Raw genomic sequence first — 19229 nt, 5'->3', positions numbered from 1 at the left:
AAAATAATGGCCTCCATTTCCATCCATAATGCTGCAAAAGACATGATTTTATTCTTTTTTTAATGGCTGAAGAATACTCTATTGTGAATTTATATCACATTTTCTTTATCTGTTCATCTGTTGATGAACACTTAGGTTGATTTCATGTCTTTCCTTTTGTGAATAGTTCTGTGATAAACATAAGAGTATAGGTATCTTTTGGTATAATGATTTATTTTCCTCTGGGTAGACACCCAGTAGTGGGATTACTGAATCTTATGGTAGTTCTGTTTCTAGTTATTTAAGAAATTTCCATACTGCTTTCCATAGAGGTTTTACTAATTTACATTCCCACCAACAGTATAGGAGCATTCACTTTTCCCCACATCCTCACCGATATCTGTTATTTTATGTCTTCTTAATGAATGCTATTCTGACTGGTGTAACATAACATCTCATTGTGGTTTTAATTTGGGTTTATCTGATGATTAATGATGTTGAGCATTTTTTATATGCTTGTTGGCCGTTTGTATATCTTCTTGTGAAAAATGTCTATCCGTGTCCTTTGTGACTTTTTAATGGGGTTGTTTGTTTTGTTGTTGTTGTTGTTTGAGTTCCTTGTAAATTCTGGATATCAGTCCAGATGCATAGTTTGAAAATATTTTTTCTCATTCCACAAGTTGTCAGTTCACACTTGATTATTTCTTTTGCTGTGCAGAAGGTTTTTAGTTTAATTTATTCTCATTTGTCTACTTTTGTTTTTATTGCTTGTGCTTTTGAGATCCTAGTCATAAATTCTTTACCTAAACTATTGTATTTAATTTTTCTTTGTGTATTTCAGATAACCATCCTTAATCAAACATATGTTTGCAAATACTTTCTGCCAATGTGATCAGGGTTCTCTTGATATTGTCTTTAATAAAGCAGATTTTAATTTTAATGTAGTCCAGTTTACCAATTATATTTTTCATGGATTGTGCCTTTAGTGTTGTATACAAAAACTCACCACCGTACCAGAGTTCACATAGATTTCCTCTTATATTGTATTCTATGAGTTTTATTTTTATTTTATATATAGGTTTGTGACCCATTTTTGAATTATTTGTAAGTTAATGTCTGTGTGGTCTGTGTATGTGTATATACACACATACACACATACACACACACACACACACACACATATATATATATACACCTAGATGTCACATTAAATATATATATACTTAATATATTTAAATTGACATCATATATATGATATACATGTATGATACATAGATATATAGATATATAAATAGGTGATATAGATATATATAATATATATAAATATATGTGAGAGAGAGAGAGAGAGAGAGAGAGATATTTAATGTGACATCTAGGTGTTTCAGCACCATTTGTTGAAAAGACTGAATTTCCTTGTTTCTTGAAAATCACTAGATAGCTCGAAAAATTATATATCTACCAAAGTCTCTGAAGAACAAGTGAGTCTGACAATTTTTACAACAGTCAATATCATTTTAAAATCCATAACTTTTATAAATTCATCATTTGTTAGTATTACATTAAATATATTCTTGAATATCTGACTTTTATAATCTTGCTGAATTTTTCTTCTCTTACTCTTTATGGATCCAATAACTATATTTAAGGAAATCCTTAGAAACCTTAGAAATACCTAATTTATCTCCAGATTATTTTTAAAATTTAACTATCCTCTCTAGAATTTACAAAACTTCTCCCTGGTTTCCTCATAGATGTTTTCATTGCTTTCAGAGTGTAGATAATTGAATTCAAGATAGGGGTGATGATTGTGTAAAATACAGCAAGAAACTCATCCACAGAGTGGTTGCTTAACGGCCAGATGTAGATGAAGTTGCACAGGCCAAAGAAAAGAATCACTACTGTGATGTGATTGGTTAAAGTAAAGTGGTCTTTGGATTGCCCAGTAGAAGAATGGTTTTCAGCAGTTATGAGGACTACACGGTAAGAGATAAGAAAATAATGAAATAGCTCAGGGAGATCATGCCACTTTTGGTAACAGTTACTCTCTATACAATACGTGCATCTATGCAGGCAAGCTTAGTAACCAGAGGGAGATCACACAAAAAAATGCTGTCTACCGCATCAGGACCTTTGATGTGAAAGACAAATTCAAATCATAGGGTGTCTGAAGCTTCGGGTTAAGAAGACCTAAGAACTTCTGGCGAAACATAAACTTTTTTGATCATGATAGTCATGTAATGTAGGGGCTTACAAATGGCCATATATCTGTGATAAGCCATAGAGACCAACATTACCATTTCAGTCCCACTCAGTAAGTGAAGAAGAAATATCCGAGTGAAGCATCCAACAAAGGACATTGTCTTCTGCTTTTTTTTTTTTTTAACAAACTTCACAATTATCTCAAGGTAGGTAAAGAAAATAAGGATCATATCCACCAAGGAAAGATTCCCAAGGAGAAAGTACATAGGATATTCAAATATTGGATATAAAACACTGTGACTACAATGAAAAGGTCATCTGAAACTGTGACCACACAGATGACTGGGAATAGTGCAAAGAGAAGAAACTGTATATCCTGGGACCTGGTGAGTCCGCAGAATAAATTCTGACACTGTGGACTGATTTAAGTTCCATGTACTCCATCATATCACATGTTCTCAGATGGCCTGTAGAGAGAAAGAAGAGAGCACTAATAGAGTGGAGGTTGTCAAGTTTTACAGTCTTTTGGCTTCTTAATGTTCTTTTTTGACTTTGAAATTTAGTACCATTCTCCATTACCTATAAGAACAGCTTATAGTCTATATAATCCACCTCCAACCCTAGCTTAAGATCTAATTTATTTTGCCCATTTGTTTAAAATTATACTTTAAGTTCTGGGGTACATGTACTGATTGTGCAGGTTTGTTACATAGGTTTACATGTGCCATAGTGGTTTGCTACATCCACACCCCCGTCATCTACATTAGGTATTTCTCCTAATGCTATCTTTCCCCAAGTTCCCCACCCCCTGCTATCCCTCCCCTAGGCCCCTCACCCCTTGGAAGGCCCCAGTATGTGATGTTCCCTGCTGTGTCCATGTGCCCTCATTGTTCAACACCCACTTATGAGTGAGAACACGGGGTGTTTGGTTTTCTGTTCTTGTGTCAATGTGCTGAAAATGATGGTTTCCAACTTCATCTATGTCCCTGCAAAGGACATGAACTCATCCTTTTTTATGGCTGTATAGTATTACATGGTGTATATATGCCACATTTTCTTTACCCAGTCTACCATTGACAGACATTTGGATTGGTTCCAAGTCTTTGCTGTTGTACAGTGCCTCAATAAGCATATGTGTGCATGTGTCTTTATAATAGAATGATTTATAATCCTTTGGGTATATACCCAGTAATAGGATAGCTGGCTCAAATGGTATTTCTAGTTCTATATCATTAAGGAATTGCCACATTATCTTCCACAATGGTTGAACTAATTTACACTCCCACCAACAATGTAAAATGTTTCTATTTCTCCACATCCTCTCCAGTATCTGTTGTCTCCAGATTTTTAAATGATCACTATTCTAACTGGCATGAGATGGTAATCTTAAGCAATAATATATTCATGTCACTAGGTTCCCCTAAGCAAACCATAAGCTCAGAAATGTATGCTCTGTCTTTGTAGATCAAAGAAGAATTGACCATCTTTGAGAGGTTTCTTTTGTTGGCAGTGAGATGCCTTAGTCTGGATTCCTTGGTTGACAGAGGGGCTCATCACAACATTTTTTAAGTTCAAATTTGAGTGAATCTGGGAGATACTGTCTTCCTACCACTATGCTAAGAAACTGTATTTTCATCTCAAATCAGCCCCAGAATTTTGAAGGAGCTGTGATCCTGCAGATATGTAACTACTCTGGATAAGTGAGGCAGTGAAGTTTGCAGTGAATAAGACTACTGTAATTTCCCTCCTGAAGTTCCAGAGCTTTCTGGCAGAGATGATTTTTCTCTAATGTGACTGTCATTACCCATAGCTTGGGCTTAATCCCACATTCATAGAAATGTTTTAATAAGGCCCATAAGTTGCAAAGGCAGCTGCATTTAAGTAGCAGGAATCAATATCTTGAGACACCGACCAGTGCCATCGCTTTCTAACCTGGATCACGTATTCTGGAGGAAGCAAGAAATACACTGTGATGAGTGACATTACTTGTGACATCTAAATATCTTGCTTCCTGCTTTTACCTCCCATGTCATATCTCACTTGTCTTTATAAAATTGCATACTTTGAGTAAACCAGGTTTTATAATTCATACATTAGCCATAGTCTTCACTAGACCTACATTCATATTCATGGAAGTAACACTGACCTGGTGATAATCGGAGCCTGCAGTTTAGGGATGTCACTCTAATTCCTTAATATGAACCGAGAGAGGTCAGATTGATAGCCGTGATTTTTATCCTTCTCTGAATTTGATGAACTTAAGGCAAACATGTGGACACAAAGCGGGGAACAACAGACACTGGGTCCTACCTGAGGGAGAAGGAAGAGGAGCAGAAAAAAAAAATCTATTGGGTATTAGGCTTAGTACCTGATCACAATATAATCTCTATAACAAATCACCAATTTACCTATATAACAAACCTGCACATGTACCCCTGAACCTAAAATAAAAATTTTTTTAAAGGATCAGCATGATGTGTGAAAAGAATATTGAAATGAAGATGGCAGACTGGTACTGGAACCAGCTTTATCTCCAGTAGCTGCTTTATCTTTCCCTCTGGGTTCAGTTTCTTCATTGGTAAAATAAGGTGGTTGAACTCAAACTCTCAGTGGTTTCTCATGCCCAGTACTTAATGGACCTATTATTAATGTATCTATTAATATAGTTTGTGGATATATTATGCTAGCCCCATTTCAGGGTTTTGTTATTTATTAGCTAATTTGATTTTAACTTTTATCAACTCAAATACAAAAATCAGATACAGCTTATTTGACAAATTGCTTGCTAAAACTTTCTCTGTGAAGAATATTTCACCTCTTTTTCAGTAGCGTTTTCTTTCTTATACGTTATTTACTCTAGGTGCCTGCCATACTGTTTCCTCTCAAAAGCTCATGTCACTTCATCACCTTTTTGTACCTGTTCTCCTCTAAAAGTATTTTAGTCTCTAAAATGTTTAGCAACTGTCTGTGTTTTAAAAACTTGGCATAAGCATTCCTTTTTCTCGACAACCTTACCAGCATCTGGATTTTTAGGGATTTTGTTTTGTTTTAACTTTTGAATAATAGCCATCTAACTGGTGTGAAATGGTATCTCATTGTGATTTTGATTTGTATTTCTCTAATGATCAGGGATGTTGAAGTTTATATATATTTTGGCTGCATCTATGCCTCTTTTGAAAAGTGCCTGTTCACGTTGTTTGCCCAATTTTAATGGGGTTTTTTCTTGTAACTTTTTTTACATTTCTTGTAGATGTGCATATTAAATCTTTGTTGAATATATAGTCGGCAAAAATTTTGTCCTTTTCTGTGGGTTGGCTGTTTACTCTCTTGATAGTTTCTTTTGCTGTGCAGAAGCTCTTTAGTTTTATTAGATCCCATTTGTCAATTTTTACTTTTGGTGTCTTTGTCATGAAATCTTTGCTTGTTCCTGTGTCTGGAATAGTATTGCCTGGTTGCCTTCCAGATTTTTTATAGTTTTGGATTTTAGATTTAAGTCTTTAATTCAACTTGGGTTAATTTTTATATATAGTATAAGGAAGGAGTCCAGTTTCAATCTACTGCATATGACTAGCCAGTTATCCTGGCAACATTTATTGAATAGGAATCATTTTTCCATTTCTTTGGTCAACTTCATTAAAGATTAGATTGCTGTAGGTGTGCAGCCATGTTTCTGGGCTCTCTATTCTGTTCCATTGGTCTATGCGTCATTTTTGTATCAGTGAAGTGTAAATTAGTTCAACCATTGTGGAAAACAGTGTGGCAGTTCTTCAAAGATGTAAGAACAGAGCTACCCTCCAACCCAGCAATCCACATTACTGGGTATATATTCAAAAGAATATAAATTGTTCCACCATATAGGCACATGCAAGTGTATGCTCATTGCAGCACTGTTCACAATAGCAAAGACATGGAATCAACCTAAATGCCCATCAGTGAGAGACTGGGTAAAGAAAATGTGGTACATTTTGCACTGTGAAATACAATACAGCCATAAGAAAAGAGTAAGATCATATCCTTTGCAGCAGCATGAATGAAGCTGGAGGATATTATCCTAAGCAAACTAATGCAGGAACAGAAAACCAATATTTATGGATGGAAATATAAATACTCATTCCTTTGTGGAAATATGGATTGAGCTGGAGGCTATTATCCTTAGCAAACTAATGCAGGAACAGAAAAACGCATACCATATGTTCTCACTTGTAAGTGGGAGCTAAATGATGAGAACACATAGACACAGAGAGAAATAACAGACACTGGGGCTTATCAAAGGGTGGAGGATGGGAGAAGGGAGAGGATCAGGAAAATTTTTTTTTTTAAGTAATGGATACTAAGCTTAATATTTTAGGTTCACAGTTACGTCTGCAGGTTTGTTATATAGGTAAACTTGTCTCATGGAGGTTTGTTATAGATTATTCCATCTACATAACAAACCTCCATGAGATAAGTTTACCTATATAACAAACCTCTAGATGTACCCCTGAACTTAAAAGTTAAATAAAAGAAGGAAGAACTAATGCGTGGAATCTTTGAGACAGATCTTTCATCTCTCATTATAGTCTTGTTTAATTTTTCTCTCCAAAAGATGTGTAAGGAATGAGATGAATCATTTTAGTTTAATAATCTAAATAATCTTTGTACTTAGTTTAATAATCTTTGTACTTAGTTTCTTCACAATGATTTTATTTAATGTTCATTTAATATTTTCAAGTATGGATATAAGCCACAAATACTGTATTGCTGACTGAGATGGACTCAGTGAAGCTAAATAAAATAGAAAGAAAATATACACATTTTTCAAGGGAAAATATACACATTTTTCAAGGGAAAAGGTCAGTGCACAGTATACATGAATACTTAGTTCAGTGCCTACTCTGTTTGGCTTATGGATGCTCTATTTTCCAAGTCTTATTCCAGATGTGTTGCTCCTTACCATGTCTTTTCTTGTCTTTTTCAGAGCCTAGACTCAAACCTGATATAAATTGTTTTGGGAAATATCAGATACATGTGATATTTTCTGTACATTTTAACCTTTTAATCACACAGCTTAAATTTTAAAAGTAGTATCCCAGTGAACATTTAATTACATGTACTTTCCTATGCATAGTTAATATCACTAATACAAGTATTTAATCATAAGTGATTTATATTCTAACCATTATGTTTGAAAGCATTATTCAGGATAACATGAAAACTTGTTTCTGTCAAAGGGTAATAGAATTTGAAAATGAAAACCTTTATACTTCTCATCCATAGCTGTGAATCTTTACTCCTTCACTATGCTTTATGCTCTTAAAATAACAGAATCATTCTACTCAACTTCAGCATCTGGGTCTTTTGTGTTTCTATGAAGTATATAAATAAGTTCATTTGCAAGTGCACGTGGATCTGGCAAAGATACAGTGCTCAGCAAAACTATTTCTCTCTTGATCTTTTCTGCTTAATGCATGTTTAAATATTTGACTTTTTGAACTATTGTCATAGGGAACTTAAATTTCCTCTTATGTTCCTCCCTACAATTCTTAACAAGTGTAATGATAGCATTAACATAACATACTATGGTGTTTCAAGCCATGAATCAAGCATTTTGTTTTTGTAGTTCTATTATTTATTCCTCTTAAAAATAATTTCATCCATAAAAGGAGCTAAGCTACTTTCTCTATATTACATGATCATTCAAATAAAATCACTCGGTCCAATCAGGATAGCTGAACTTTAAACATACCTAGATCTCCCTTCTCTGAGAATGACTTACTCAGCCTGGATTGCTGGATTAATACCCAGACTCCCAATTAACAGTGATATAATGATTTTCATATGTTCCACCTAATTTTTATAAAATCCATTTTACTTTAAGAACATTTTTAATTTTTGTGGGTACATAGTAGGTCCATATACTAATGTGGCACATGAGACGTTTTGTTACATATATGTAATCCGCAATAATCACATCATGGAACATGGCATATCTGTCTCCTCAAACACTTAGTCTTTGTTTCACAAACAATCCAATTATACTTTTTAAGTTTTTTTTTTTTTTTTTTTTTTTTGAGACAGAGTTTCACTCTTGTTACCCAGGCTGGAGTGCAATGGTGCAATCTTGGCTCACAGCAACCTCTGTCTCCTGGGTTCAAGCAATTCTCCTGCCTCAGCCTCCCGAGTAGCTGGAACTACAGGCATGTGCCACTATGCCCAGCTAATGTTTGTATTTTTGGTAGAGACGGGGTTTCACCATGTTGACCAGGGTGGTCTCAATCTCTTGACCTTGTGATCCACCTGTCTTGGCCTCCCAAAGTGCTGGGATTACAGGCGTGAGTCACTGCGCCCGGCCTAATGTACAATTATTATTTTAGATTCAGGGGTACATGTACAAGCTTGCAATGGATGTAAACTGCATGACACAGGAGTTGGTATATAAATTATTTCATCACCCAGATAATAAGCATAGTACCTGGTAGGTAGGTTTTCTATCCTTACCCTCCTCCCAACCTCCACCCTCAAGTAGACTCTAATATCTGTTATCCATTCTTTGTGTACATACGTACTCACTGTTTAGCTTCCCTTCTAAGTGAGTATTTGTATTTCCACTTGTAAGCATTTAGTTTTCTCTTCCTGCATTAGTTTGCTTAGGATAATGGCCTCCAGCTCCATTCAAGTTGCTGCAAAGAACATGATCTTATTCTTTCCATGGGGTATATACGTACCATATTTTCTTTATCCATTGTACCATTGATGGGAGATTAGGTTAATTCTATGTCTTTGTTGTTTTGAATAGTGCTGTGAAGAACACATTCATGCATGTGTCATTATGACAGAACAATTTACTTTCCTTTGGGTATATATCCAGTAATGGGATTTCTGGGTCAAATGGTAATTCCATTTTAACTTCTTTGAGAAGTCACCCAAGTGCTTTTCACATTGGCTGAAATAGTTTACATTCCCACCAGCAGTGGATAAGCTCTAAATTTATCCTATTGTGCTAGAAAATAAATACTAGGTCTTATTCATTCTTTTCTTTTGTTTTCATTTTTATTGAGTTTCATTCAGCAAACATAGCCAAATAAATGCCTTACAGGGGGGCCTCCAATGTCTGCCATCTTCTAGAGCAATATCCAGCCACCCACTGGCACCATTCAGGAAGTGTCCATTGGTTGGGCTGGTTCTTCCAGCACCTCAGGAAAGTAGTGGCTTTTTTGGTGAGGACTGCAGTGGTCCCTTTTCTCACACCTGTATCTGTCAAATCTAGTCCCCTTCTTTTTGGGCACTGTGAATGGGTCAAGAAAATCTACCTTGCTCTTGCCTATGATGCTGAAATCAATGTGGCTTCTAGAACACAGGTTGTTGAAGATGCCAGCTGCAGTGGCTTCGCTCACCATCTTCTTTTCTTCCTCTTCCTCCATATCTGGCCTATAATTTCTTCAAATACAGCCTTTGCTGCAAGGATCAATGGTGATAAGGCAACTTATCAGTTGACTCATGAGGACAGATGCCATAGAGGTGAGGTCCAGTAAAAACTCCCCATCTCCTTAAAACTGGGGTTGCACCAGTGTAACCTTGATCTTTAAAAGCATTTGCTTCAGCATCTGATTGGCCATGACAACTCAGGAAGATGGCCAGAAGAGAGGGAGTGGGCTCCAGGTTAGAAGAAATAAAACAATATGCTCCTGAATGACTGGTAGGTCAATGAAGAAATTAGGAAGGAAATTGAAAAATTCCTTAAAACAAATGATAAAAGAAACACAACATATCAAAACCTTTGGGATACAGCAAAAGTAGTACTAAGACGAAAGTTTATAACTATAAATGCTACCATCAAAAAGAAAAAGTATCTTCTAATAAGCAGCAGAATGGTTAACCTTTTTTTTTCTTTTTTTTTTTTTATTGTACTTCAGGTTCTAGGGTACATGTGCATTCATGCAGGATTGTTGCATAGGTACATACATGGCATGGGGGTTTGCTGCCTCCATCCCCCCATAACCTCCATCTGGCATTTCTCCCCATGTTATTCCTCCCTGACCTTCCCACCGCCACCTCTCTGTCCACCCCTTGGCCCCTCCCAACATAACCCAGTATGTGATGCTCCCCTCCCTGTGTCCATGTGTTCTCATTCTTCAACATCTGCCTATGAGTGAGAGCATGCAGTGTCTGATTTTCTGTTCTTGTGTCAGTTTGCTCAGAATGATGGTTTCCAGATTCACCCATGTCCCTACAAAGGACACGAACTCATCCTTTTTTATGGCTTCATAGTATTCTATGGTGTATATGTGCCACATTTTCCTTGTCCAGTCTATTGTCAATGGGCATTTGGGTTGGTGCCAGGTCTTTGCTATTGTAAACAGTGTCACTATGAACATACGTGTGCATCTGTCTTTATAATAGAATGATTTATAATCCTTAGGGTATATACCCAGTAATGGGATTGCTGGGTCAAATGGAATTTCTATTTCTAGGTCCTTGAGGAAGTGCCAAACTGTCTTCCACAATGGTTGAACTAGTTTACACTCCCACCAACAGTGTAAAAGTGTTCCTATTTCTCCACATCCTCTCCAGCATCTGTTGTCTCCAGATTTTGTAACAGATTTACAAGGAAAAAACAAACAAACCCATCCAAAAGTAGGAGAAGGATATGAACAGACACTTTTCAAAAGAAGACATATATGAGGCCAATAAACATATGAAAAAGTGCTCATCATCACTGATTATTAAAGAAATGCAAATCAAAACCACATTGAGATACCACCTCACACCAGTTAGAATGGCAACCATTACAGAATGGTTAATCTTAAAGAACTAGAGAAGCAAGAACAACCAAAACCAAAATTAGTAAAAGAAAAAAAAAATAATAAAGATCAGAGCAGAAATAAATGAAATTGAAATCAAGAAAACAATACAAAAAAATGAATGAATCAAAAAGTTGGTTTTTTGAAAAGATAAACAAAATCAACAGACCTTTAGCCAGATTAACAGAGAAGACTCAAATAATTAAAATTAGAGATAAAAAGGAGACATTATAACTGATACTACAGAAATGTAAAGGATCATTAATGGCTGCTGTGAGCTACTATATACTAATAAATTGGAAAATCTTGATGAAATGTATAAATTCCTAGACACATATAACCTATCAATATTGAACCAGAGAACAGGAGAAAATATATGAAAAGTGCCCATCTGACAAGGGATTAATAATCAAAATATATAAGGAGCTCAAACAACTCTACAGGAATAAATCTATTAATCCAATCAAAATACGGGCAAAACATTTGAATAGACATTTCTCCAAAGAAGGCATAAAAATGCCAAACAGGTATATGAAAAGATACTCAACATCATTGATCATCAGAGAAATGCCAGCCAAAACTACAAGTTAAAATGGCTTTTATCCAAAAGTCAGTCAATAACAAATACTGATGGGGACGTGGAGAATATTGTTGATGGGAATGTAAATTAGTACCACCACTATGGAGAACAGTTTGGAAGTTCCTCAAATAACTATAAATACAGTTACCTTACAATTCAGCAATCCCACTCCTAGGTATATACCCTAAAGAAAAAATCAGTATATCAAAAGATAGCTACACTCCCATATTTATTGCAGCACTACTCACAGTTGCCAATATTTGGAAGCAACCTGAGTGTCTATCAGCAGACAAAAGAATAAAGAAAATTTGGTACCTATACACAATGGAGTGCCATTCAGCCAAGAAAGAGAATGAGATCCTATCATTTGCCAAAACATAGATGGAACTGGAGGTCATTATGTTAAGTGAAATAAGCCAGGAATAGAAAGACAAACTTCTAATATTCTCAGTCATTTATGGGAGATAAAAATTAAAACAATCCATGGAGATACAGGGTAGCAGAATGCTTACTAGAGATTTGGAAATGTAGCGGGGTCAGGGGTGGGGGGAATGTAGGGATGGTTAATGTGTACAAAAATAGAATGAGGAAGACCTATTGTTTAATAGCACAACAGGGTGACTATGGTTAATAATAACTTAGTTGTACATTTTTGAATAACTTAAAGAGTATAATTGGATTGTTTGTAACTCAAATGATAAATGCTTAAGGAATAGATACCCTATTCTCCATGATGTGATTATTTCACATTGCATGGCTGTAATCAAAATATCTCATGCACCTCCTAAGTATAAACATCTAGTATGCACCCACAAAAATAAAAATCTGAAAATCCTAGTTTTCGATGAAGTTTTGAATCACCTATTTTTAATGTAGAGAGTGATATATCTGCCATTCTAACTACAATCTTATTATTGCATTTTATGCACTGTAATTTCTCTTTGTTCTTGCAAATGATCTTTGTTTCTTTTTTTGTCAAAAAAAATCCTTCTATAACTGTTATAAATTATTTTATTCTTTATATAGTTAACTTTCTTACAGGTTGCAACATGAATCCTTGACTTATTAGAGTCTAATCACTTTATTAGGTTTATTAAATGTCTTCTTATATCAGAATCACAGAACACTTTTATATTTTTTTCATTTTTCACAACTGTTGTCATGCATATATATAAATATATATGCCTATATATGTATCTATAGCATATTCCATAAGATATCATACTATTGTTTGTATAGTCAATATTCACTGTATACTTATTTACATTGCCACCTTATTTACCAGTCTACTTCTTTTTTTTTTTTTCTTTAATTTAGTATTTTTCTCTAGGATTCTTTTCTTTTATTTGAAGAACTGCTATTAAAATTTATTTATTAGAAGTTCTTAGGCAACAGAATTTCTCCTTTTCATTTGTCATAAGATGTCTTTATCTCATCTTTATTTAAATTATTTACTTTATCTCAGATAGATTTTTAGATTGATATTATCTTCTTTCAACAATTTAAAGATGTTTTTCCAGTTTTCTCTGGATTTCATGTTTCTTTTATGAAGAAATCTATCTGTTCCCTTTAAACTAATGGACAGTCTCTCCCAGCTGCTTCTAAGATTCTTTTTCTTTTTTTTTTTTTTTTTTTTTTTTTTTTGGTCCTATGTCTTTGTGTTGAGGGCTTTTTTGTTGATTCTTCTGCTTGTGGCTCACAGTGTGTTTCTTTTTCTGTGGCTTCTTGTCTTTTATCAGGTTTTAAAAGTTCTTAGTAATCCTGTCTTCAAATATTTCATCTTTCTCATTCTCTCATTCGCCTATCCACCTTTAATTATATATATAAATAAAGGTGGATAGGCGAATGAGAGAATGGACTTCAATTATATATATAATTACATATATATGTAATTGAAGCATATATATGACATTTTTACTGCATCTCACATATCTCTAATATTCTTTCTTGTATTTTTCCATTTTTTTCTATTTGCATTTTTAATTTTAGTATTTTTATTGATTTAACGTCCAGCACACTCTTTAGTCTTCTCCTATGTTTAATCTGATTTTAAACTCATCTAATGAATTTATAATTTCAATTTTTTTTTTGTTCTACAATCTTCATGTGCTTCTTTTTATGGATTCTAATTCTCTGGTGAAACTTGCTATCCTTTTATTTATTATACTTTTTCTTCTGTCTTGAACGCAGTTATTATGTTACTGTTACTTTCATACTCTGGATAGACTCTGGTTATATTGCAGTTATTTATCTTTTTGTTCTTTATTTTGAAAATATTTTTCACTCTTCTGATATTTCTTCTGATTTTTATTAAATTGTGGATATTGTTTATTAAAAATTTTAAGTAGTATAGGCTCCAGTTTATGTTACCTCTTACAAGGAAAGTTCACACATCTCACTACAAGACTGATACAGTAGAAGGAATACCCCTCAATGCTGTGTTTCTCATTGTAGAAAATTTACCTTTTAGGAGACATTTGGCAAGATATTTTTGGTTGTTACAACTAAGAAAATGCTCCTGGCACCTAGTAAGTACAGGTCAGGATGCTACTAAACAACCTAAAATGCACAGGGCAGGCTTCTATGACAAAAAATTACTTTCTCCAAAATGCCAATAATGTCAAAGTTACGAAGCCCTGCCTTAATTTAAATAAAGGTTTTGTGGAGTTGAAGTTGATTTTCCATTTTCATAGGACTCAGTCAATCTCTGACTCTTTCAAAGACTGCCAGGTTTAAAATCAGACTCTGATGTATTCTCAGGACTTCTAATTCACTTATGCAATATTTAAGTTTAGAAGTGAAGGAAGTGAATGTGCCTGATCATGCCTGATCTCAGAAGCTAAGAAAGATTGGGTCTGGTTAATACTCGGATGAGAAACCATTGAGTTATATAGGCTTTAGGAATAATAATAACAGTTTAAAAACATTAAAAAATGAAGTGGGAATAAAGATTACAAAATGTGAGGTTTTCAATAGGGATGTCTAATAGGACTAGAACAATTGCTCAGTAATTTCCTGATCATAGGCTAATGATTCAAATGCTGTAATCCTGGAACTGGCAGTTTAAAAATGATTACTGTATTCACTAGTCCTATTAGACATCCCTACTTAAAATGGAAACCTTACATTTTATAATCTCTGTTCTTACTTCCTTCATTTTAATTTTTAATGTAATAGATAGATAAAAAGATAGCAAATTTCACCAGAAAATTAGAATCCATAAAAAGAAGTAAACATAAATTGTAGAACTTAAAATATTTGAAATTAATGGTAATGTCTAGAAATTTATTTTAGTATGCCAAGTCTACAGCCTGGTCTTATAGTTCTTCAATGATTTGTAAGTATTGAATGCCTCATATATGCTTATTCAAATAATCAGAGTGATTATCTGTAACCAAATCATAACTTACATGACATGTAACTACCATCATTGCATTGAGGATGAAATAATTTTTAAGTGAACTCAAGCTTTTCTCTAACATTTAAAAAGAAAATCCATTAGGAATAACCACAAAACTCTACAAAACTTCAAAATATATAGTTAGATTGTCTTTTGACAGTTTCCAGTACAGTATAACAGCTTTTATTTTTTCCCTCTATCAAATTAGAAAAAATAACTAGATCTTTTAAGTGTTGACATACATAAAAAATACTTAGCAGCATGTACTTTCTACTTAATGCTAGTTTACTACTGCTACTTCTGTAATCGGAATCTCAAGGATCTTCAGTAAAATAGGAAACATTAGGTAGTTACTCCGCTGCTTGTCTTTCAAGAGTCTCCTTTTGAAATCTGAATAAATTGAACTTCTTATCGATGAAAATGCTCTGCATAATTTTGCCCCTACCCAACTCTTCGACTTCAATTATTGCCATTTTCACATTCATTAACTACAGTACAGCTACTCTCTTCATTTTTAAGGTCATCAAATATAACAAGCTCATAAGATCTTTGGATTCTTGTTCTAGTCATCCTTTTTGCCTAGAATTTCTGTCCCCAGATAATTGCATGGTTGTTACTTTCAAATCATCTTGGTATCAGCTCAACACCATTTGAGACCTGACTTGTCACCCAAAAGTAAAGTAATTACCACCTCCCCGGATAATCTGTAGCATAATACCACTTTGTGCTTGCTACAGAGCACTATTTCTTTCTGACACTATAGTTGTTTTTAAAATTTAAAAGTTTAACTTGTATTTATCCCTTGAATGTAAATCTAAGAGGCCTGGAATTTTGCCTATCTCATTCATGTGCCTAGAATAGTGCCTGAAAATGGGAAGCGCTTAATAATTATAATATTTGCTAAATGACTGATTTAATGCATTAATGAGGTAACGATTTAGCTCAATTCAACTGGACTTTCTCCTTTCTTGCTTTTCTCATTCTTCTGTTCAGCAAACCATATGTTGACTTAACAACTTCCTCATGGAAGCTTTCACTTCCTGGTTGCGAAGTGTATAAATAACAGGGTTCATCAAAGGAAAGATGACTGTATGGAAAAGAGAAACTACCTTGTCAGCTGTGAAAGCCTGGAAGGGGCGAGTGTAGATGAAAATAGCAGGTCCAAACATGAGAAATACAATGATAATATGGGTGGTGCATGTGGAGACAGCCTTGCTCTTCCCTTCAGAGGAGTGCTCCCTTATACGACAGAGGATGACTGCATAGGAGGCCAGAAGACCTAAAAAGCACAAGAGGCTGAGCAGGCCGCTATTGGAGACCATCAGAAGCTCCACCACAAAAGTATCAGTGCAGGCCAGCTTGATGACCTGCGGAACATCACAGAAGAAGTGATCGAGCTGGTTTGGGCCACAGAAAGGCAAGTGCAGGATAAGGGCTACTTGTACAATGGAATGGGTAAAGCCCCCAAGCCACAGAGCCAACAGCAATGCATAGCAGGCTCTAGGGTTCATGGTGGTTGAATAGCGTAAAGGCCGGCAGATGGCGATATAGCGGTCAAAGGCCATCACAACAAGAAGGAACATCTCTCCTGCTCCAAGAAAATGCAAGAAAAAGAGCTGAGTGATGCAGCCTCTGTAGGAGATGACCTTCTTCTCAGAGAGGAAGTCCACCAGCATCCTGGGAACCACGATGAAGGAGTAGGATGCATCCAGGAAGGCCAAGTTGCCCAGAAAGAAATAGAGGGGGGCTGTGAGCCCTGGGTCTGAGTTTATGGTGAACATGATGAGAAAATTTCCAGGGAGGATGATGAGGTAGAAAATTAAGACTAGCACAAAGACCAGAAGTTGAATATCTCGAGACTGGGTCAGACCAAGAAGGATGAATTCTGTCACCACTGTCAGATTCTCTGTTTCCATCTTTTCTAACTCTGCAGAATAAAATAGGCCAAAGTGTTATCTGATGTAACCACCTTCTCATCTGTTTTGGGTCTCCTCTCTAACTAAGAACATTATTTGTGGCAACCAACATTGCCTAGTTGAAGACAACTTATGCCTCATAACTGTCTTGTGTCCTGAGTTAACCCTTCTATCCTTCATCCTATTTATTTCTCGCTAAAATAAAATGCAAATTTTTCTGTGGCCACATTTTTATGCCCATTTAATCCCATGCTTTTAGATAACTGCACTCCCATAGGATTCCAGGCTACTTTGCTTGAAGGATATTAGAAGTTGTCTGATTAAAGCAAAACTTAAGCATGATCACGTTTGTCTTCTTTGTTCTTGTTGCTGTTGGTGGTGGTCCACTGTCTCTGTTAGATTAGTTGCTAGGTTTTAGTCCCTTTTCTTCCTGCCGCAGAATAAAGTGCATTCACAGTTGCTTCTCTCTCTAGTTCCCGTGGAATTCTTGGCTTCTGGTTGTTACCTGACTGCTTTCTAAATTTGTTTCTTTCTTATTCTTGCCATCGCATTGTTCTCCTTTGGTGCCCTTGTACATTCTTACTTCAAACTGGTCACCAGGATAGCAGGCAAGATCTGTATATTTCTCTTAACTTGGAGGAATTCCCTAGTTACAGCCTTGGCTGAGTACTAGTTAATACTAATTCAGTTTCACCTGCTCTCTGTGTATCCATAACCTACTTCTTCTTAAGATTTCAAACAGACAGCCGAATGATTTTTTTTTCAGAAATATTTTTTCATAATACAAAATTTATCAGAATATGTAAAAGACTTTTACTATCTCAGCTAATAAAATTAAAATATAGTAGAGCTGGAACTGGCCATATGGAACATATAATCTGAGGTACTCATTTGCGAGATGAAAAAAAATGCAATCACAGACAAGTTTTAAACTTGCAATGAGTTTTCTTTTCTCTCATTAGCAAGTGATAGAAGAAAGCAGGTGTTTAGTCCTCAGTTTACACTTTTTACAAAATAATTCAGTGTCTCATCAATTGGCAATATTTTATTTAGGCACTTAAGTAAATATAATGCTGCATGTCTAAATATTCCCCCTTTCTGGCCATAGCTTTGTTTAAATATGTATTCTATTCATGTTGGAGAAATCCAGAATGAAGATTTATCTGTATACTAATCTCCAAACTTAGATGTGTTCACCCAAGGAGATATATAAGATAATCCATTGGAGTGCATAAAAATAATGGAATTTTCTCCACATTATTATAAACTATGTTTTTCAAAATATATTTGTGATTATATTTTAATTATTATGTTGAGATGATTGTAAAACATATTATAGATAAATGCATGTGATGATACCAGGCATGTTTCACATTGGAATGAATGATTTCAAAGATAAAATATTGCTAATTATAACAAAATGCTACAAATGTTACCCTTAACTTTTGATTATATGCAATGTTTATTTTCAAAAGTGCTGTGGATACAATATCACACAATGTGACAATAAAAAAGTATTGATACATGCTACAACATGTTGATGCTTGCACAAACTCTGTAAATATACCTAAAAACCATTGAATTTGAACACTGTAAATGGTAAATTTTATAATGTGCTGATTACATTTCAATACAACTTTTTTTTTTTTTTGAAGCAGTGCTTCAAAATGTGGGGGAGGAGGACTGGAGGAGATAAATTCCTAATTGAAATTTGACAGAAATTACTAGAAAGAGGAACTAGAAAGAGAGAAGGGAGGAAAAGAATAAAGAAAAATTAGCCTTAAAATACGTAAAGAAAATTCATAGGAAATGAAATAGGTGATATATTGGCATTTTACAGCACAGCTATTAGAATACATCAGAATATTCGTTGTATGTGATTAGTAATATTCATAACTAGCAACACATGCTATGGAACAAGTACTGACAACACATATTTGTGCGTTCCAAATACATAGTCACACTTGCGTAAATACACACCTAGTGAATCTAAGAAATCCGAAATTGGAGAAAAGTATTCTAGTGTTCTTCAAATTAGTTTCAGCATTTCCTTTTCTTTTTTACCCACTTAGACCTATCTCTTGGCTGCCACGTTCATACCTTGCTCTGCCTACAGAATCCTGGTCTTAAGAACTGAAGTCGGAAGCTCCCTCCCCTACTCCTACCTTTTGTCCATTCCAGGTGCTCGATTGTAGTTAATTATCTCATGCTTCTCCGGGTTGAGGATTCCAAGACACAGAGAACACCTGAGAGTTTCAGCTTCTCCCACTCTTCCTTTGCTTTTATTTTCTCCTATTCACCGCTATTGTCTGTTAGCTAACAGGTGAAATTCCATATTACTTAACATCTTTAATCCATTTTTCTTCTTTCTTCTG

General features: G+C 34.9%; 1 protein-coding gene and 2 pseudogenes across 1 annotated transcript; all 3 read right to left on the bottom strand.

Annotated features, from left to right (window-relative positions):
- Positions 1–1680: 1680 nt before the first annotated feature.
- Positions 1681–8900, bottom strand: LOC120361331 (olfactory receptor 4K17-like; annotated as a pseudogene).
- A 411-nt stretch (positions 8901–9311) lies between these two features.
- Positions 9312–15411, bottom strand: LOC101039625 (proteasome subunit beta type-7 pseudogene; annotated as a pseudogene).
- A 516-nt stretch (positions 15412–15927) lies between these two features.
- Positions 15928–16854, bottom strand: OR4N5 (olfactory receptor family 4 subfamily N member 5). Its single transcript, XM_003935816.2, has one exon. It carries the CDS (start codon positions 16852–16854, stop codon positions 15928–15930), a length of 927 nt encoding a protein of 308 aa, XP_003935865.2.
- Between the last annotated feature and the right edge of the window lie 2375 nt (positions 16855–19229).

The sequence above is a fragment of the Saimiri boliviensis genome, chromosome 2, assembly GCF_048565385.1.
Source record: "Saimiri boliviensis isolate mSaiBol1 chromosome 2, mSaiBol1.pri, whole genome shotgun sequence".
Classification (NCBI taxonomy): domain Eukaryota; kingdom Metazoa; phylum Chordata; class Mammalia; order Primates; family Cebidae; genus Saimiri; species Saimiri boliviensis.
This window is presented reverse-complemented; position numbering and strand designations above follow the sequence as displayed.